Source organism: Oryctolagus cuniculus, chromosome 3 (genome assembly GCF_051225735.1).
Source record: "Oryctolagus cuniculus isolate XC-2025 breed Fujian yellow rabbit chromosome 3, ASM5122573v1, whole genome shotgun sequence".
Classification (NCBI taxonomy): Eukaryota; Metazoa; Chordata; class Mammalia; order Lagomorpha; family Leporidae; genus Oryctolagus; species Oryctolagus cuniculus.
The window spans coordinates 5,551,233-5,573,385 of NC_142869.1; the positions used below are offsets into that span (position 1 = coordinate 5,551,233).

The window sequence follows — 22,153 nt, forward strand, 5'->3', positions numbered from 1 at the left end:
TAAAATAGCCAGACTTACAGAGCAGAGGGGAAGTTGGTGGTTCCAGGGGGTGGGGAGGGGGAATGAAGGAATAGGGTGATTTTGGTCAAAGGCACAAAGTTTCAGTGACACAAGACAAATGAGGTCCCAAGATCTGCCTTATAGCATGACAACAGTCAACCAGTTAGCCATACTGTGTCATATAAATAAAATGTGCTGAGAAATCAGATCTGAAATCTCAGTTCTCACACACACATGCAAACACACACACACACGCACACATGCACACACACACGCACACACACACACGCACACATAGAGGTAGAGATAGATTAATTACCTGGGCCTGACTGTTGTAATCATTTTGCAATGTATACACGCATCAAAACATCCATTTGTACCTGTTTCTATCATTTGCGTATGCCGATGAAGCTACTAAACATAGCTATTTTTTAAAATGGGACTCCAAAAGCTTGGTTAAGAAACAAAAGATTATCCCTCAAATTCTATGTGAGTGGAAAGACGGGAGTATTGGGGGAGCTAAGAAGGCAGAGGAGGAGAGAGAGCAGGGACAGAGGAACCGGTGAGGAGAGGGAGAGAGGCAGAGAGGTTCCCTGCGATCTGCCCCAGTTCTGCCATGGCCCACAGGGTGGCAGCAGCGATGGCGTCTGGTGGGACCCCTTGCAGGGGCTGCATTCCACAGCCAGGGGTTGCAAAGTGGCCAGAGCCTGAAGTCCCAGGAGACCTTGGCTTGCACGTGTGTGGGCAGAGCTTTCCATAGCCATTCCAGTGCTCTGGGACTTCACAAGCCCCTGTCCCGAGTGACAGTGCCAGCCCCACCCCAGACCTAGGAGGTCCAGGTCCACTGACCACCGGGTCCCTGGAATCAGGTCAGCTCATCCATGACCTCCAACCCCCAGCACAGGTGGGCTCCCGCCCTGTGCCTGCCTCCCCAAGTCCACATGCTGTCCCCTCTACCCGTTCTCTGCACGACACAGCTGAGGAGCGGGACCCGGGTGTGGCTTGGGGGAAGGGAGGTGGCTTTCCATGAGTTTCCTCTAAAGTCACCCCAGATTAGTCCGCCAGTAAAAAACCACAAACTAAAACGGACTGCTTGCCCACAAACACAACACCTAGACACACCCTCGCACCCCTGTTCCTCTGACGCCATGGGCATTCCAGTCACCCAGGGCAGGATGAGGTCCTCTTGAGTTTCAAATCTCACAACCGCCCTCCCTTGTGTGGGAATAAAACCCAGCCACAGGCCACGGCGAGCTTGTGGACAGAACGACCCCTGGGGCTCCCCCCTCTTCCCACTCCGCTTTCCCCAGTGCAGTGAACAACACACGTTTCTCCTGCCCTGACTGCCAACCCTCGCTCCCTTCTGATGTAGACACAGCCCACCTGTTGAATACATGCCGGAGGTAGCACAGAGCATCGTTACCATTGCCTACTCCTACAGGATTCAGCCTGAAAATGCTCCTGTATCCAAACCATTGAGCAAAGGGCTGATCCAGCAAATTCAGGGACTATAAAGAAGATTTAGCCCAATGCCTGGAACATGGTAGATGCCTTGCAAATATTTTGAGTTATGTGGCCTTGGTGAAGATTGAGCTGACAATATCTTTAAATATAATTATGTGCTGTGAAAAAATATATTATAAAGGTGTCCCTGTATAAGAGTTACACTATATATATATATATACATAAATATATATACACATCCAATCTTAGAATCCCATGCCCTGTGTTTCCTTCCAATATTCTCTAACTATTCTCCAACTTTTTGGTGATCTCTGAAAATACCCAGCACTTTGGTGTTCCCTCCCTCCATTGAACACGATCCTGACGTCTGACATGGTCACGGGTGCACAGGCATCAACCTTACAGACCCAGGAGCCTTCCAGCCCTTCAGCTAAAACAGCAACGACGTCAGAGTCAGAGCAGCTGGAAGGGGACACGCTGGTGACAGCACCCGCACGGAGAAGACCTCCACCAGTGCCTTGCTCCCTGCAGCCAGGGGCCACCCCCCACCCCATCAAAAGCCAGCCCAAGCCTAGCCATTAAGAGCATTGCCAGCTTCCTCGTCCTCACTCTTGGAAACCAGCCACCGTGTAGGAAGGGGCTGCCTCAGGACCACCACACTGCAACAAGCCTAAGCTGCATGGACAGGCCTCAAAGGATGTGACCTCACATGGTGGGGGCACACAGAGGAGATCCGGGCCTGGCCACCAGCTGAGCCCAGGCCAGTAAACCCCGCAGGGGCCACACGTAGCAAAAGAACCAGCCAGGCCGGCGCCGCGGCTCACTAGGCTAATCCTCCGCCTAGCGGCGCCGGCACACCGGGTTCTAGTCCCGGTCGGGGCGCCGGATTCTGTCCCGGTTGCCCCTCTTCCAGGCCAGCCCTCTGCTGTGGTCAGGGAGTGCAGTGGAGGATGGCCCAGGTGCTTGGGCCCTGCACCCGCATGGGAGACCAGGAAAAGCACCTGGCTCCTGGCTCCTGCCATCGGATCAGCGCGGTGCGCCGGCCGCAGCGCGCCGGCCGCGGCGGCCATTGGAGGGTGAACCAACGGCAAAGGAAGACCTTTCTCTCTGTCTCTCTCTCTCACTGTCCACTCTGCCTGTCAAAAAAAAAAAAAAAAAAAAGAACCAGCCAGCAGAGCCTTTCCTGCACGCCTGACCCACAGCATCACAGCCAGTAAAATGATTGCCTGAAGCCAGTGAGCAGTATGGCAGCTTGTTACGCGGGTGTAGACAGCAGATAGCGACCAAGACACCCAGTTACCGTCACAGACCGGGTGACTCCCGCACGCAGAGCAGGCAGTCCCAGCAGGAGGAAGAGGAAGACCCGCCAAAGCCGGAGCTACTCTGGAGCTAAAGTTCCGGGAGGGGCCAGGAAGGTCTGAGCACCAGGCCTCCACCCACCACCCTGGTCATCAACACACTGCCCAGGGTCAGCGTTCAGCAAGTGAGGACAGTGAAAACAGCCTCAATTTTTAAAAACGTGTTGGTAAATAACACACAAATAAATAATAAATTGTAAACAGATACTTGCTTATGTTCCAGCTCTGCAAAAGGCATCTTTTGTTTGTTTAGTCATTCAACAAACATTCATTGCAGTCTTACTGTGGACAATGACTGGCAGCTGGAGAGTCAGCCAAACCAGACATGCTAGGGGACCAACCACCAAACAGTACAGCCCTGGGAGACTGCATCAATGCCGTCATCCCGGCTGCCATTCCCAAAACACTGTGGTGAAGCACCCCACATCACCCCGTCGAGCCTATCGGGGTGCCGCCATTTCTGAATCCATGGCCACTGCTGATGAACCTCACTGTAACCCCAGCCACGCAGCCCGGGCGGGCACAGGCACAGTCTCTCCACGCCTGACGTCCACACGTGTTCACGCGTTTGTAGCGGGCACAGGCACACTCTCTCCACACGTCCACACGAGTTCATGCGTTTGCAGCAGGCACAGGCACACTCTCTCCACACGTCCACACGTGTTCACGCGTTTGCAGCGGGCACAGGCACACTCTCTCCACGCCTGACTCCACACGTGTTCACGCGTTTGCAGCGGGCACAGGCACACTCTCTCCACGCCTGACTCCACACGTGTTCATGCGTTTGCAGCGGGCACAGGCACACTCTCTCCACGCCTGACGTCCACACGTGTTCATGCGTTTGCAGTGCCCCCCTCCATGTTAAATAGGTAACAGATTGGAGAGGCATCAAAGACCAGAACAGAGGCTCAGGGACCCCCAGACAGCTCTTTCGAGTCTTTCTGGTATATTCCCTGTAATTCCAGGATGTTCACTGCATCCACAGGAGAGAGAAAAGGGGGTGGGGGAGCGCTGGGTTAGCTGGAGCAGAGAGGATTCTAGAGATCTTGGACAGGGACTTCAGGACCACTCCCCACGGGGGCGGGGAACATGGGAGCAACTCCCTTCCAGCCCCCAGTCCTTGTGCAGAGAAAGAAGGTGCAGAATATGGAACAGTCACATCCGGCTGTTTTCACAATTAACTTACTGTTCTCTGCCCACACCACTGGCCTCCCACTGGAAGCTCACAGATATTGGAGATTTAAAAAATAGTCCTAGAACAATAAACAGAGTCGTACCTTCGTATCCAGTTGTCTGAAGCGATGCCTCATTCTGCAAAGCAATAGGAAAAGAAAGTGAGAGAGGGAGAGAGAGAGGGAGAGAGAGAGAGGGAGAGAGGGAGAGAGGGAGAAAGGGAGAGAGGGAGAGAGTGAGAGAGCAGTTAGGCTCCATGTTTTGGTCTTTTCACGGACAGAATACAGATCACTTTCATATTTTCAGCTCCATCAAGGGTCAGCTGCTTTGCCTCTCTGGTTTTTCCCCCTAATGAAGCAGAATTCCTCTTTCACCCCAATTAGTAGGCCAGAAAACAGAGGCTACTCTGCTGACAGGGAGGAGGAAGACAATGGGCAAGGTCTCTCCCTCCTTTTGGAGCCCAAGATCTCAGAGTCTCAGCTTAAGGCACTCACTTTGTCCAAAGAGAGAAAGCATAGCCCACGCATGCATCCTGCACGTCTTTCAATAGCTGTGCTGAAACTAAACAAAGGGGGGGCTGTGCTTATATTACTCATTTTCTCTTAGGGTGAATTTTTTTAGATTTTTAAAAATTTATTTGACAGGGAGCCGGGGTGGGGGTGGGGCAAGCCCCCAGCTCCTGCTTCACTTCCCAAATGCCTAGAACACCCAGAAGGTGGCAGTAGGGAGCTGGGAACTTGGGAGCTCAATCCAGGTCTCCCCCAAGGGTGGCAGGAATCCAGCTACTTGTGCAGTCAGAAGCTGCAGCCGGGCACCCTGATACAGGACAGAGGCACCCTAACTGGTATCTTAGCTTCTAGCCCGAACACCTGCTCCTGTCAGTGAAGGCAGAGGCGCGTTTGGGACTCTGGGGCAGAGCGACAGCATCATTGAGGCTCTGCCTTCTGAGCAGGGAGGGCGTGCTGCCTCGGGCTTTCCTTGGATCACTCAGACCCCCTAGTGCTTAGCCAGGACTCACCCACTTCTGTAAGATGTGTCATGTTGTGTTTATGAATCCCGAGATGTTTATAACCCTCCCAGCGTGCACCAATGATGCTCAGGACTTCTCAGGGACAGCCGGTAACAGGTCAACCAAATGGCTTGTCCACCTTCTAATCGCCCTACCTCCTCATGGCAGAGATAAACACGTGTGTGGCCAGTTGCCATGACCTGTGACTCTTCGGGCGGCTACCTCTGTAGCCATGGCAAGGGGACCCTCCCTCTTGTTCCCTGGTTCCATGGCCCTGCCCTGTGGGCTCCAAGTGGCTGTTTTTCCCTTAAGGCTACACAGTGAGAGCAGGAGGGCAGATGGCTTTTCCCTTGTCCAAGGGCTGGCTTACAGGTATGTATGTATCTGCCACATAGTATCTTTGTGGTGCTACGCTCCGCTGAGCACTGCTCTCTACGGAGCTTCCTGCTCTGCTGGCTGGCGGGTACAAACCCGGGAAGTGGCAAGGCAGAAATGAGCAAGCGACATACTCCTCCGAGGAGGTGTCGTGGGCTTTCGTGTTGATCTTGACAAGGTAATTCTCCTTCATGACACCCTCCCACGCCAGAGTCTCGTTGTCCTCATTCCGGAAACCTTGAATAATGGGAAAACAAAAATGTAAATTGCTTCATCTGCCCCTTGCTCCTTGCATCAACACCTGCTAGGAATTCCGCGAGACGCTGGCCCGAGCGGAGTTAGTGCGTCCTGCACAGGCTGATCTGCCCGATGGGGCTCACCAGTGACTGCGGCGGCGCGATGGGATGTGAAAGGCTAGCTCAGCGACAATGAGAAATCAGAGCTGCCTGCGTGAAATAGGAACACAGTCTTTATTCTACATAGACACCAACCCGAATCCCGTCTGTGTGTTCTGTGACTTAGCAAACGCACTCCACTAATGAGTTCTGTTCTCACATTTCATTCAAGCCCCCTTCCACTGTGATGGCTTAAAACCGCCCAACCGTTCCAGTGCATAATGACCGATGGACCCCAAGGCCAGCTTGGGACATTTGTTACACTTGAATAGAAGCCCCGGGCGGCCCAGCTCTCCTGAATTGTGCAGTCTGGGGGTGGACCTCAGAGAGAAGACCACACCTTGCACTAAGCCGGGCGTGCTGTCACACTGCTGGAGCGCTCTCCAGGAAGGTCCGCAGTTTAATTCCTAACAGCGTCTAGACTTTTCAGAAGGCATGGACCAGCATGTCATCTTACGGGGGTATCTCAAACAGTTCGTGGAAAATAAATGCAAAGAAAAGCCTATTTTACTGCAAAGACAAAATTTTGAAATCCACGCATCCAAGGGGTCTGCAAAACGTTCGTGGGAAACGTGTATTATGGAAAAACTACCAAGGATTTTGTTACACTGAACTAACATCCTCCGTGACTTCATTTCTCTGGGACTTCCTGGCGCCCCTCCTGGCGCCCCTCATGTTTTTCAGGTCCTAAGGTGGTGGACAGCAATCCTCCCTGTGAACGCACGGGGGCAGGAAGGTGCAGGCACTCACGCAGGTGTCCAGGTGGAATGAATTGACGCTGTTTTTCCACTGAGTGGCCACTTTGATTTATTCGTCAGCATGGTGAAGTTTAGGAACAATTATAAGATCCTCTTGGGTTTAAAAAGAATTAGGTTGAGCTTAAAGGACCAGTATGCAAGCAGTTGAATTTAAGTAAATCCTTAGCCAAATACAGATTTATTTTTATTTTTTTAAAAAATGTTTATCCCATTTGAAAGACAGAGTTACAGAGAGAGGGAGAGACAGAGAGAGATCTTCCACCTGCTGGTTCACTCCCTAAATGGCCACAATGGCCAAGGCTGGCCAGGCTGAAGCCAGGAACCTAGAACTCTATCCTGATCTCCAATGCAGGCAGAGGGGCTCAAACACTTGGGCCACCTTCCACTGCTTTCCCAGGCCACAGCAGGGAGCTGGATCGGAAGTGGAGCAGCCAGGACTCGAACTGGGGCCCTTATGGGATACTGGTGGCACAGGCAGCAGCTTAACCCCTATACCACAACACCGGCCCCCAGATTTATTTTTGAATGCTGGGGAATTGGGCCATCACTGTGGTGTAGTAGGTAAAGCCTCTGCCAGTGGCACCAGCATCCTGTATGGCCGCCAGTTCACATCCAGACTGCTCCTCTTCCAATCCAGCTCTCTGCTATGGCCTCGGAGAACAGTGGGAGATGGCCCAAGTCCTTGGGCCCCTGCACCTGTGTGGGAGACCTGGAAGAAGCTCCTGGCTCCTGGCTTTGGGTCGGCCTAGCTCCGGCCGTTGCAGCCATTTGGGGAGTGAACCAGAGGATGGAAGATCTCTCTCTCCCTCTCTCTGTAACTCTTCCTATCAAGTAAATAAATAAATCTATTTTAAAAAGATAAAATAATTCTGAACTAAATCTTTTTTGGTGGGGGTTTTTCACTAACAAAATTGTTTCCTATGTCTGGCTGTTTGGTTTGGTTTTCAAACCAAAATACATTCAGGCGCCCAGGAGAAATTCATAAAATTCATCACACACAAGACAGGGGCTCCTAGACACAGACGTCCGAGGCGCAGGAGGCAGGAGCGGCCAGGAAACCGTGAGCAGCCCCTGCAGCAGTGGAGGGAGCCCTGGTGCGATGATCAGAGCACACGTTCACCCACCACACAGGAAACTCCGCCGGCTCCCAAATCAGGGCTGCGTCCTGCGCTAACAAGCGCGTGGGAAACACTGAACTGGAAAAACCGTCAGCTGTTAGGGACTTCAGGGTGATGGGAGATGACAAAGTGACAAGGAGGGGATGCAGGCGACGCAGGAAGACTTGGCAGCGTGTGTGCCCCTTACTCAGAATCTCCCTTCAGACATGCTCAAAGTCACATGCGTGAAATCCTTTGTCCTAATGTCCTATGCTAACAAGAGTCATCAGGGCGGGAGGCACCTGGGAGTGGTTAACTCAGCCGACGGTATATCCACAGGCCAGAATATTCCACAGCTGAAAACAAGAGCCATATAGATTTTTATTTATGGATATGGAAAATGTTTATAATGCATTACTAGTTAATTGAAAATTATTAGGTCATGAGTGGATATGCGTGGAGCAATCCAATTATGACCTAAGCATAAGAATAGCAGAACAAACAGCCTGTGTTGAAAACGTTCCTCTCCATCCTTATTTGTACTTTCTTGTGTTTTCCAAATGTTTTATAATTAATACAGAATGCTGTCTGGATCACAGAAGGAACCCAGTGTATAAAAACGCAATTACTAGGCTGCATCCTTTTTTGCATTATGTGAAGATATTACCAAAAAAGTCCCCAAAGTGGAAGTTTGGATGCTACTTTTCTGCAAGTTATTTTAAAATCTTTGGTGTTTTTCTTTCTCCAAAGAAGGGCAGTTTCAAAATGAATGGTGTGCCCATCCCTGGGAGGCAAATGCAAAGTCTGTGGCCCGAGAGCACTGTGGCTCCTGGAATCAGTCACCTCCCAGGGGAGCCAAGGAGCAGGCGGGGCCAGGCATGCTGGATGCCTGCAGTCCATAACCGAGCTCTGGGCTCCCTCGCCCGTCATCACCACGCCGTCGCTGCGTGGAGCGGAATCCTCTTCCGTGGGCTCCCATTCCTGCACTTCCTCAGTGCAGGGGCTGTTGGGAGACGGAGAGCGTCAACCGTCCTCACTGCGTCTCCCATCACCGCGTGGCCATCGCTCTCCTGGGCCGGAAAAACGCCTCTCGCTTCTGCCCCAGCTCTTGCTTCCTCGCGGTGAAGTTCCTCCCACTTGCGGGCCGCGCGTGGAGACTTGTCCTCTTGCCGTGCGCAGATTGTTCTAAGTCACTACACCTACTGCGGGGGAATTTAGCACATTTCGTCCTGGCTCCCGAACTCCATCAGCTCCAGTGACCGCCCTGTCTTGTGCACCAGTGTTCCCGATCACCCTGACCCCAGTGGACTGGGCACAGAGGCTCTTTGGAGAATGGGCCTTTGTCCCAAGGAGCCCCTCAGGGAGTCACTAAATCTTCCCCCAGGTCCGCCAGGCATTCATCCAGGAGGAGATTCGAAGACAGAACCAGGGGGGTCCTAGGCGATTCATCCGGTGCCTCTGGAATTTGGGCGTGGTTTCGATTACAAATTCCAGCTCTTGACTTCCAGTTCCCATCCCTGATATAAAAACTTGCTTCACTTAGAAACAACTCACTTTGTCTTCCAAAGGCAAAATGGTGGGCAGTGAGATAGGAACTTATCCAAACTGTCAAAACATGTTCTCAGGCGGGCGTGATGGTTAATGACATCCCCCAAATGGCATTTGATGTTTTGCAATAATGCTGTGAAATGATGATTCTTTATGCCAAGACAAGAGCTGGGGGCACCGGCACATTCACCTTCTCAGAGCCAGCCTTTCGGGGGGCGTGGATCCAGGACAGCCCAGAATATGCTGCACCCAACATTCGAGGCCATGCGCTCGAGCATCCGGGCCCCATGTCTACCCAGCTAAAGAACCTCACGAAAAGTGATGGCTCATAGCAAGTTAAGTATGTCTCAATTGCCACCAATTAGCATGTCTGGGTTGGTAAAACACATATTTTTACCTTCTGAATCATCAAAATATTTGGAGTTACAGCAAAGGGACAGGAATAATCACCCCACGACAGAACATGAATCCAGCGATGGCAGTAAGTGGCTGCTTTATTAGAAAGGAGGACACACCCACACCCAGCAGCCACTGGCACACACAATGTGTGCAGGCAGTGGCAGCAAGGCGTGACCTAAGCGGAAAACCCTAACTCATCATGGCAAGAGTCATTTGGACGGGTGGTTCCTTCAATCGTCCCTTCCCACGTTGTCTTCAACTCCCATTTCACAGAGACGTCTTCTTCCAGGTGGGGTGTGTGTGTCTCGGGAGCCACCCGTGCCCCAGCCTCCCCGGGGGACTGCCCTTCTCCAGGACACAGGACTGGAGCAGCGTGGCTGTGCGAGGTGGGCTCAGAGCGGCCTGGAAACGCCTTTGCTCTCTCTCTCCAGGGAGACAAGTCCAGTCCGTGAAGAGGGGCTGTCCCCGCCGGCTGCAGGTTCTCAGCCCACTTTTTTTTTTTACACTGGCGTGTCTCTGGGCTGTCCTCTTTCCCTCCACTGGGATTTGGAATGGCACCGTCCAACACGGTGGGCTGGCAGGGGCATGGAGCTAGAACTCGGCTGGGGGACACAGCCCCAGTCCTACATCCTCCTCCTCCAGCCCTCAGCCGTGGGCACCCCTGGTACCACTCCTGACCCTGTGGCCCCATCTCAGCCTCTGCCTCTTGGGCTAATTCCACTTCATCCTCTGGGTCTCCCCTTAAATATGCCTTTCCTCCAGGCAGTCTTCCTTGATCTGCTCTTGTCTAAGGCGTACGTGCCCGCTATGTGGCTATTACCGCCGCAGTTTCTAAAATCAGTGCTTCCCATACCTTCCAAGAAGGCTTGTTCATTTCCATTCCTCCCTCCAGTCTGGGAGCCCTGGCTGAGGGCGTGGCAGCTTAGCCCCGTTTAGTGGCACAGCGGCAGTGTCTGGCTGCCACGTGGTGGGCACTGGACACAAGTGCTGACTTAAGGCTCCCCAGGCCCCTTCCCCGTGTCGTGGGTTCCTCGCAGCGCCCTCCCGCCCGACCTCTGCCAGGCCGCAGGTGCCTTCCTCAGGGCCACAGCCCCAGAGCGGGGAGTTCCTATTTGCGAAGAAGCAGAGGCCTCCTGGGACACAATCCATCCCTTCCGAGTCCAGGGAGGGTGCACCCGCTGCCTGTGGGCTTGTCCTGGCTCAGAAAGGGTTCCCTGCCAACCTTGTGGTCAGTGTGGGGGCGGGCTTCTCTGCAGGGATTGACGTCGGCTCCTGGTAACGTTGATCCTCCTACTTAGCATTTTACACAAGGTTTTCCGTTGGTTCCTGGTAGCCGTCTAGAAGGTAAGTGACGGTGGAGCTCAACCATGGTGCCTGGCACCTGAACACTTCACACCGGATAACTGGAGAAAAGGGCAGGGTGTTCTCTCTGGCTTTCCCCGCCCTTCTCCCTGAAGTGATCATCACACCTTGCAGGAACGCAGGCCCTTCCTTGAAGTGGGTCAAGGGCAGGACGAGGGAGGGGCATCCCCACGTGAGAAGCTGAGGGACACAGGGAGGCCCAGCCCTGGGCCGTCACCATTAGGTCACTCCTTGTCCTGTTACGTCCTCCATGGCTCTCCACCTGCATCAGACAGCTGTGAAACTCGCTCGACCTTGTCTCTTAGTGTCTTCATTTCTGTAGGAAGATCCTGGGTCAGTAAAGCCCACATTAAACTCCTCGGTAGGCTTTTGTCTTGTTCCTCGGTGTTCTGCTTGTGGGCCTTTAGCCGCAAACCCAAGACGGGTAAAGGAAAGCGTGATTTTCCTCCTGTCCCACGTGGCCAAGGTCATTCTCCAGAATCAAGTTCGAGTGTGGCATTCACGCAGAACACAGATCTGCCCAGGAAGTTGTCGTCCAGGATGGAAACACACGAGATCTTCAGATCACTTGTGAAAATGCACACCTTTTGGAAGCGAAGCGAAGGAAAACCAGCTGAGTCCTGAGAAGGCTGGAGCGGTTCCTTCCAGATCTGGCTGCAGCTGCCTGAGCTCCCGGAGGTCAAGGGAGGCTCGGCAGGGCCGGGCCCGTCCTGGGGATGTCCCAGGTGAGAGCAGCTACAGGAGGCAGAGTGCAGAAAACCTCATTCAAACGTGATGCTGGACTTCTCAGAACGGAGTTTCTTGCGGCAGTTGGGTTTGTGAGACGTAGTGCGATCCAGGCACCCTGGCCCCAACACTGTCGCTCATTTCTGCTGTGAACGGGGCGGGGGGGGGGGGGTACATGTTCTTCCAGCCTGTGGGTGGCCGACTCTGCCTACAGAGAGGTGTTCCTCCTCCTTCATCCCCTCCATTGCTTTGACCGATGGACCAGGGCAGAAGTGATGTCACCTGACTTTCTGAGCCAAGGCCTCACGGGCAGTGCAGAACCTGCCTTTGGCAGGAACCCAGCCTCCAGTCATAGGAGCCACAGCTGGGGGCACACTGAGACTCCCCCTGCAGAGCCCCGGCAACTGCACAAGGATGAGTGCCGAGGAACAGGGGGCCAGGCAGCACAAGGCCCACCTGCCAACCACAGGAGGCATCAGGGAGCGGGAGCAGACCCCACCTGGACACTGGCCACAGATGGCCCTGGGATCCTGAGCACATACATGGCGGGTGCTTCAGGGTGGGCTGGGTCCCCATCAAACACAACAATCCCTTTGGAGACCCAAAATATCCCTTCTTCACTTTTTCTATGAGGAGGAAACTGGGAATGGAACCATGCAGGTCCTTGAGTCCCTGCCGCCACACCACTTGTCACGGGGCCACTTTGCCATCTGCACAGGCCATGGCAGGGTGAGCGGCAGCTCCCAGAGCTGAGAGACTCCTGGGATAGAGGACTCCCCTTCTCAGCTGAGACAGTCCTGGTGCATCGCCCTGACTGGGTGTCCGTGTCACCGGGCACTCGGTCCTAAGACAGGAAGTCCCAAGCAAACCAGCACAAGGCCATGACCCTGGTTCCTAGCACTTCACTGCTGCAGGCCCTGCCCTTTGTAAAAATACTTAAAATATTCAATGACTGAGCCAGTAGGAAGACAGATAGATACATATTATATACTGAAAGATCCTCGTGGATCGAGAAGTTCTTTGTTTTCCTTCTGGTTTTTCAAGGAAGTTACCAGACTTCCATGGACCCCTAGAGTCGCAGAGGCCCCGTTGCTGCCCCTGCTGGACAGGTTGGCCCTGGATGAAGTCTGAGGTTAGTGGACGAGGAGAACAGGCCGGCGGTGCCCTTTCACCCAGCAGGTTCACCCTCTCCGCCGGGCTTAGCGGCTCTGGGGTCAGTATTGAGAAATCCAAGCCTACTGTGGATTTTCTGCAGGTCCAGCAGGACAGCTGGATGCTACCCGCTGTGGTCAGAGCGGTGAGGGGTGCTGGCTGACAGCTGCTTCCGTGGCGGGGGGCTGCACCCCACAGTTTGCCAGGGCTGAGGACAGAAGTGACCCCATGAGCATCTACGTGCTGGTCTGTGGACAGGGTGAGTCCTGCCTTCCTGGAGGAGGTGGTCCCCAACAGGGAGCCCCTGGGAACGGGGCAGGAAGGAGCAGCACCCGGGAGAGCACAGCCGGATCCTGGGAGCTGCAGTGAGCGGCGGAACGGGACCTCCAAGGCCCCGGCAGGTGGCCATTCTGCCTACGTGATAAAGGACGCATTTCAAACAAGCGCCAGCACTGAGTAGGGGTTGACCTAGCACAGAACCGCTGAGCAACTGCACGTCCTCTCCTCGCCACTCCTGGGCCCCAGCCAGGTGGCTGCTGAGCGGGAGAGAAGGGGTGAGAGGAGCCCACACTTCCTGACAATCTCACACCTGGGGAGGCGCCGTAAGACACATCTTTTGGCAGGTGTTAAGCCTGGTGGTTAAGACGTCTGCATCCCTCCCTGGAGTACCTGGCTCCAGCTTCCTGCTCGTGCAGACTCCTGGGAGACAGCAGTGGTCACTGGGCTGTACATTCTCATCTTTAGGTTGCAGACTACGGAGTTTCTATTTGGATTTATGTGTTTGGGAGGCAGAGAGAGAGCGAGTGCCTCCATCCACTGGTTCACTCCCCAAGTGCCCACAACAACCAGGACTGAGCTAAGTCAAAGTCAGGAGCCATAATCTCAATCCAGGTTTCCCACGTGCACTTCAGGAACCCGATTCCTTGAGCCATCACGGCTGCCTGCCGGCAGGAAGCTAGAGTCAAAGGCTGGAGGCAGGCACCTGACCCAGCTGCTCCACGGGGGCCACCGAGTCTCAACCAACCACTAGGCTCAACGCCCAGCCCAAGACCTTGCTTCAACAACAAACAGGCTATAAGACTCTGCTTTTCCTTAAGAACAGTCCGGAAGTCACACGCCGTCCGCAGTCGGGGTGGAAGTTCCCCAGAGAAGATAACACAGAATCAACACAAATCCACGCAACATCACAACTCGACACTAACCCGGGAGTCCCGCAGGGCCAACAGACCGCTTCCTCTAGAGTATGATCACCTCCATGGAACACTCGCTCCCCCACACGAGGCTACCCCTCGCGTCCACGGTCCTCTCCCAGTCTACGCCTCCTCCTGATCACTCGTTGGCTGCCCTGATGCCTGATCCGTACAGAGGCAGCCGTGAGCGAACCACGAACGATTCCTTCCCGCTGTGACGCAGGCAGACCAGGGCCTTGCCCGCAGCGGACTGCTGCCCCGAGCCCGAGCACTCACAGCAGGCTGAGGACTCCTTGCTCTTCTCCTTGCAGCAACACTTGAAGCACTTCTTCACGACCTTGTAGAAGTAGGCGAAGACGACGAAGGGGTAGGGGATGTTGAGCCGGCTGCAGTACTCCTGCACCAGAAAGTACCTCTGGAACTTCCACACCTGGTCGTTGTTCTCCTGGACGGTGCCCACGGTGTAGCTGGCGGGGAGACAAGGCCAAGGCATCACTTCATTGCCCTCTACTGCCGTCTTGCTATAACGCTCCTACGGTGCTCGCCCAAGTCCACGCAGGAAATGAGAACCCGACACAGGAGCCTGCACATCTCAGATCCAGGCCAGCTTCAACCCACGAGGGACCGAAGTGTGCTTTTCCTCATAAAAGGATATATTCAGTGAACTTTAAGATTATTTTTACTGCAAGATCTTTCAAGGATTCTCACTGTTGCCTGTCACACACAGAGGCCCAAGCTGTAGACGCTCCTAGGAAAAATTTGCCCCTCATCCGTGTTTAACTGTAAACAGTCTGGGAAGACAGTTGGCTAAGATTTACCAAGAGCCTTAAAAACGCTTAGCCCTTTGACCCAACTATTTGACTTCTTGGAATTTAGCCTCCAATAAGAAGAGAGTGAGGGCCGGCGCCATGGCTCACTAGGCTAATCCTCCACCTGTGGCACCGGCACACCGGGTTCTAGTCCCGGTTGGGACACTGGATTCTGTCCCGGTTGCCCCTCTTCCAGGCCAGCTCTCTGCTGTGGACCGGGAGGGCAGTGGAGGATGGCCCAAGTGCTTGGGCCCTGCACCCACATGGGAGACCAGGAGGAAGCACCTGGCTCCGGATTGGCGCAGCGCTGGCCGTAGCAGCCATTGGGGGGTGAACCAATGGAAAAGGAAGACCTTTCTCTCTGTCTCTCTCTCTCTCTGTCTAACTCTGCCTGTCAAAAAAAAAAAAAAAAAAAGATACTGAGAAAACCGTGCAAGTGGCTGCATACACATGGCTGTTGTCACAGCCAGTCTCCCCTCCACCCCAAGGAAAAGAAAAAGCCTACCTGTTCAGTGCTCAAGCATGGGCCCCAAGTTACAGTTCACCAATGTGATGAACTCACGCATGCAGCCATTAAAGTTAGGTTTATGAATAACGCCCATGCTTTCAGAGAATGTTTAGGTGAAATCAGCTAGGCTCAGTCTTGTACCTGGGACCAGGCACCACTCCATGAACACGATTCAAGGGAGACCCAGGCAATGACTGATGGCCTCCCACTATAGCAACACCTATCGTGTCTACTCGCTTTCCTAGTGTCACATGGTGACGATGAATTACTTACCTCCTGTGACGGCAAAAGTGTCCGTTTCCTGTTCTAGCCTAAAACTGGTTCCGTGGCGATTTTTCATTTACAAACTAAACCACAATTACAAAATAGCCAACACTTATTCTACACCAGACACAGTTCTGAGCAGTCTGTTAATTGATTTAATCTGCAAACAACTCTACGAGGTATGGTCTGTCGGCACCTACAATTCACAGGTCAGCGAGGGGAAGGGAATCCTCCGGGCCCCTGTGCAGGAAGGGGTGTGGCCAGGATGGACCCCACAGTCCAGCCCAGCGTCTGTCTGTTTCCCCACTTCAGACACCACCTCACAGGGTGGAGCATCTGACTAGACTTCCAGGCATTTCCCATGTGGTGCAATCCACCCATCCAAGACACTTTGGTTGCTACCAGGAAACCAGCCCTCAAAGCCAGAGGAGCAACAATGAGCATCTGAAATCTATACACGAGGGCCAGCGCCGCGGCTCACTAGGCTAATCCTCCGCCTTGCAGTGCCGGCACACTGGGTTCTAGTCCCGGTCGGGGCACCGGATTCTGTCCCAGTTGCCCCCCTTCCAGTCCAGCTCCCTGCTGTGGCCAGGAAGGGCAGTGGAGGATGGCCCAAGGGCTTGGGCCCTGCACCCCATGAGAGACCAGGAGAAGCACCTGGCTCCTGCCATCGGATCAGCGCGGTGCGCTGGCCGCAGCGCGCCGGCCGCACCGGCCATTGGAGGGTGAACCAACGGCAAAGGAAGACCTTTCTCTCTGTCTCTCCCTCTCATTGTCCACTCTGCCTGTCAAAAAAAAAAAATCTATACACGAATCCTCAACAGGGGAGCCTTCGATTCTCCAAATTCTGGGTCAAAGTGCAGAGGCCAAAGCTAAAGAGGACACAAAGGTCATCACGTGACATTGGCCGGGAGACCTGATTCTTGAACCTTCGTAGGGCACAACCTAAGACGTTCCTACTGGAGCTAAGAAGGACCAGAGTCCTAGGGACAATGCTAATCTACACAATCGTGGCGCTGGCTTTGCTGCTAAGCTGGCTTTGCTTATCTCGCAATTGAATGGTGAATGAGACAGCGCTGAAGTCTGCACCAGGTCCCGGATTCTGGGTGAGGGCGGAGTCTTGTAGCAAGGGCTTCCGGAAGAGGGTGAGCCCCGGAAGGAACTCTGGAGCGAGGAGCACCTACCCCATGGCTGCTCCTACACTGAGAGTGGGAAGTGGCTATCTGAGTGCTCTTCCTGCCCGCCCTGCGAGGCAGACTCTGTGGGCGGGAAACAGCCGCTCTGCTCTCTTACACCGAAGTCGCAGCGCGTCTGCTGTTTCCTCCCAATCTAGGTCAGGCTGTCTGGAAGCTGATCCTTAGCATTGTCACCTGCTCTCTCCAGTGCCCGCCGGTTCTGAGGCCCCAAGGGCCTGCCTGCTTCTGCCAGTGGGATGAGAAGGGATGACAGGCATGACCCAGATAAGAAAGTGCAGGCTAAGCCAAAATCTGTCTACCGCTTTGTACCAGAACTAACAGCGCGTTCAAACGACCGTCCCTGGAAGCAACTTCAAATTTCCCTTCTCCAGTTAAAAACCGACTGTAATCATGGCTCAAAGCTCAAACACGCACAGGTGCACCCCAGTGTTGTCTTCTGCCAGGGAATGGATAAATCCTACGAAAGGGAGGACCAGGCAGGGTGCAGAGAGCAGAGGGGAGCAGGCGATCCTCCCTCACTGCCCAGAGAAGGTTCCAGGTTGGAGGAGATTTGCACCTTGGCTGAACTGCTCATTCAGCGTCAGAGAAAAACCTCCCAAATCGTCTAGAATAGAGACTGGCACACTGCAGCCCTGGGGCCAGTTCTCATCCCTGCCCTGTTTTGGTGAGCTAAGAAAAGCAGGTGCCAGGGCTCATCCGGGGCATCTGGCCAAAGCAAAGATCCCAGCCAATGCTTCTAGAAAAGGTGGAATCCCTGACCTTGAAGGCAAGTGCCTGTAAACTGGAGCCTTGCATCTGTCCCACTCCTCACTTCAGAGAGCCCTGCGGGGCCCGGCACCACTTCCTCTGGACCTGAGACAATCTAGGGAACACGAGGTCCCCTCCTGCTGGAGCCACAGCTTCTCCAGCCCCTCAGGGACACAGGAGCCCCAGCAAGCAGAAGTCCCCTCCCAGATAAATAGGGAAACCCCAGGGGGTGTGGGTGGGTGGGCTGAGAGCTGTATGCTAAGACCTCAAAGTTACCCTGTGCAGATAATGCAATCCGGGGTTGGCTATGCCGAGGCTGTTCCTCCACTGAGCTCCCCCCGCCTTGCAGCAGCTTCCGAAATGTTCTTTGTGTCTCAAGTCAGCTCTGAGGTCAGCCAAAGAGACGGGCAGGTTCTCCAGGGGAGGCCGATAATGGAGTGCTGCCTCAAAGTGCTTTGCTAAAAATAAGTGTTATACTGTTCAAAGGCTGTTTTCAACCTCTAGAAGGGAGCGGCGGCGCTGTGCAGAGCAGGGCTCCCAGTGCCCGGCAAAGCAAGCATCAAGGCAGCCGAGGGGCCATCTCTGGGGTCCAGGGTCCCCCCTGCCCCATCCCCGATGGTCCTCGCAGGCTTCCGGCCAACCACTGGCCATACAGCATCTCCCCTGGGAGAATTCTGCTATCTTCTCTTTGATGCCACATCTCCAGTGCCATCCTGCGCCCCCGAGTCCCCCCTGACAGCTGCCACGCTGCCTGGAAATGTGCAGTGGCGGCTGGGACCCACCTTCTCACACTACCTGAGCGGGAGAGGATGCGCGTGCAGAAGGCGCTGAACTCCAGAATCCGCACTGAGCCTGGACACGTTCAGTCGTGCAGAGCTCAGCTAGCCTCGCACACAGTGAGATCCAGCAGCAGGTTAAGAAAAGAACGCGGTGACCCAAGAGAGAGGGCTGAAGATTAAGGACATTTCTCATTTATCGTTTGTGTAATTCATCATAAAACTAGATCAAAAGGGAAAATGCCATTTCAACAGTTGCTAGCAAGCCTTCTGGCAAGGCTGAACATCCTTTTCTGATTAGGGGGGAAAAGAGAGGAAGAAAGGAGCTCAACGAATGAGGAGGAGGAAATCCCCCATGACGTGATAAAAGGCGAAGGGAGAGGACGAATTCAGGAAGGAGACTCGATCCAGAAGAAGCACCACGACTCTAACAGGCTTCCCGCAGGTCAGAAGGTGGTCACGAGACGGCATCACGGATGGAACAGAAACCGCACACAGATGCCCGGCAACAAATCAACAACCTGCCAGACCTAGGAGAAAACAGGAGGCCTTCCTGGAAACCATCTATCCTGCAGAAAGTGGAGATCCTTTTATTTCTCCCGGATGGTAAGGTGTCGTTTTCCCCTAAATGATTCCACAAATGAACACCAGTGCAATAAAATTCACAAGATTTCTGGTTTTTTGGAAGGAAAAAGAAAAAAGGATTCAGAAGATGAGCCTGGGGCTCCTCCGTTGGATTAAATATACAAGAAAAAGCCAAGAAAGTTTTGAGTAAGAATCACGAGGGGGAACTGGTGCAACAGATGTAAAAAAAAAAAAAAAAAGTTTAAAAAAAAACTTCAGTAATTAAAGCCATTTGGTAGTAAAACCAAAATAGAAAGACTGGTCAAAACAGAACAGAATGCAGAGTGTGCGGGGGAAAAAAAAAAAGTGTGGAGGCTGGAACAATGGCAGAATCTTAAAACAAACGGAAATCCAAGAAACGTCAGCTCCAGCTGGCTTCCCGTCCAATGGACACTTCCTGCAGGCTTCGCACGCACTCCACGCACTTTGGGTCGCTATCTCGCCAGCCCTGGAGGCGACCCTGACTGCTGTGCCCTCCTAGCACCGCCTGGTTCCCCTCTCATCCTGCAGCACCCAGGAAGCCAGCAGCAGCCAATGGTCAGAGGCAAGCAGCGACTTCCGCCCCCCGACTTTGGAAGTTTCGGGCGTTGCTAGCAGAGGAGTGCCCTGAAGACCACACTCCTGTGTGAAGCCCAGAAATCACCTGCAGCCAAAGGCCCAAGCTCCCTAACAAACCGCAAAGCACCCTCCACAGCCCAGCCGCCTGCTGCCGGTCCTCCCTCCTGGCGGGGGTCGGCTGATCCCTCCCCAGGCCGGCGTCTCCTCTCCAACCCCCCGGGCTCCAGGTGGACAGCCCACTGAGCACTTCCACGCCCAGCGCCAGGCTCTCTGTGCTGCTTACGTCATGTTGTTTGCACATACATAGCCGCCACCTCTTCCCTTAACAGCAGGGACTGACTCTGACTCCTTATAACAAATTTATTTTATAAATTGATTATAATAAATATTATCATCAATAATTTATGATAATAAGGCTATACCTACACAAAAGCGATCGATGATCAAATGAGGCTGCGTCGATGAACAGGAGCCACCAACGTCATGATCGTCTGCCCCCTCAGTTCTTTCCCCCCATTTCAGGAGCCCCGAGTTCGTCCTGAGGGGCTTCTCTTCTTTTACACTTCTGTGTATTCAAAATAAACTCACACTGCTCCTAAGATCTCTCGGTTTTACTCTTGGAAAGAGTCCCCGATCCTTGTCAGAACAGAGTGAGAGGGAGCAGGAATTCGGCCTCACGGGGAGACGCTGGGTAAGATGTCCACCACGTTTGACTCCCGGCTTCCACTCTGGCCCCGGCTCCTGCTCATGCAGACCCTAGGAGGCAGCTCAAGTGGCCGGGGTCCTGCCGCCTCCACGGGAGACCTGGATTGAGCTTCCAGCTACTGGCTTCAGTCCCCAGCCCAGTCCCCACTGTGGCATGCATTTGGGGAAGAAATTGGCATCAGAGAGCTCTCTCTGTCTGTATCGCTCAAACAAATAAGTAAAAAACAAATTTAAAAAGCAGTCAGTGGAATGGGTTTATCTTCAGGCTGTGGCAGCTCTGAGCTGATGTGAAGATACTGGGGTTGTTGAGTGACTTTAAATCCATGCTGCGCCTTGGCTGAGCCATGTGGGCCTTTGACAAATAGTTCTGATGTAGGTGTTTCCTCCACTTCCACTGTTGTGCACCACCCAGAGAGTCCCCCAGGGCTGTCCCCTGGGATTCCTTTCCATCGCTGCTAACAGGGCTGCCTGCGTGCACAGTTAAGCTTTTAGAGAAATATTTTAATGTGGGGCCAGACAGGGGTCACGGCCTGCAGCCATCAGCTCACAGCGGAAGCCCCGACAGCCTTCACCGGCGTCAGGAGCGCTGCGCTGAGGTCTGGTCCAGGGAGCATCCGGGGCTGTCTCCACAGCTCACAGCCAGGGATTCACAAAGAAAATGCCTCTGGTTTCCATGGGACTAACCCAGGCGCTCCCCGAGAGCAGGGAGGTCCCCAAACTGCCACACTGAGGTGCTGATGGGGGCAGCAGTGGGGCATGGCCCAGTCGGAAAGAGATGCAAACAGCACCTGGCCAGGCCCGCAGGTGCAAGGCAGTCAGCCTTGTGTTTCCTCTACCAGAAAATGACTGTCCTGTCCCAGCTCAGGGTGGCGGTGGTGCTGCAGAGAGATCACGAAAGCACCGTGGTCCTCGTGGATGGCTTTCGTGGACAGCTCACAGCCACAGACCAGTCAATCTCTGCAGGGCCACCAGGGCCTCCCTGAGGTGGACCCAGTTGGTGTACTCCAAAGAGCATGGCCCTGGACTTGCTGGCTTTTTTTCCGCAGATGTATCGGTGGCTGGGTTTCACGGGAACTATCCAGCGTGCGAGGCACAGGCTGATGGGATACATTACCGCTGCGGAATTTGACCCCAAGGCTCCCTCTGTAGCCTCGCTTTCTTGCCCTGCTGCTAATCAGTGACTACCTAGCACCTGCCACCTCTCTGCCAGCTCAGACTCTGGCCTCTCTGATGCCCAGGCGGTGTTGGCATGCCACGATGCTGTCGCCTGCCTGCCGGCCTGCGGGTCAGACAGCCCACAGGATCCTCAGCCTCAGGTTACAGGTAATGAGGGAGAAGACCACTGGGACAAAGGGCCACGGGGCCCTCACAGTCCTGGCACCTGGCACAGCACCTGTGAGAAAAGCTTTGCCAATCCGCTAGTCTCATCACTGATACAACTCAGTAAACCACACCCCAGCAGGAAGCCGAGCTCCCAGCCCATAACCAGACAGAGAACTCACGGTGAGGAGGGACCCCAGTCTCCGCAGTCGCTGGAAACACCGCACAGGGCCAGTGCGACACCTCCACCCTCCAGACTCTCCTGGAAGGAGAGGAGACTACAGTGGGAGCCCGGGGGTCCCTACACAAGGTGGGCAGGGCATCCGGGGTGCTGGACCCCTTAAAGGGCCAGCGGGAACAATTCAAGAGAAGGCCTGGGGGTGGGACAGGCAATCCAGAGAGGCTGCCAGGTCACCCCAGAGGAAGGAGCACCGGGGTGCTTGCCGGGGGACAGATGGCCAGGGAGGAGCCTGTGTCCGGAGACCAGATCACGGGCAGCCCTGCAGGGAAGCTGTAGTCTGAAATTTACCCAGAAAGCCATGGGGAGAGGCTACCACCCTTGCAGAATTTTAAACAGAGCAGTGCCATCTGAGACACATCACTGACCACAGAGGTGAAGGCGCACAGGAAGACACGGGTG

The 22,153-nt window shown here is 54.2% G+C and overlaps 1 protein-coding gene across 1 annotated transcript in view; it reads right to left on the reverse strand.

The window, feature by feature from the left end:
- Positions 1–22,153, reverse strand: part of TRPM8 (transient receptor potential cation channel subfamily M member 8) — a 92,974-nt gene that overhangs the window by 11,459 nt on the left and 59,362 nt on the right. Inside the window, exons 21-23 of the mRNA XM_089329711.1 lie at positions 14,283–14,473; positions 5,514–5,616; positions 4,100–4,133 (exon numbers count right to left, since the gene is read on the reverse strand). Of these exons, the coding sequence (XP_089185837.1) occupies positions 4,100–4,133; positions 5,514–5,616; positions 14,283–14,473 (328 nt within the window). The remainder of the gene's footprint in view (positions 1–4,099; positions 4,134–5,513; positions 5,617–14,282; positions 14,474–22,153) is intronic.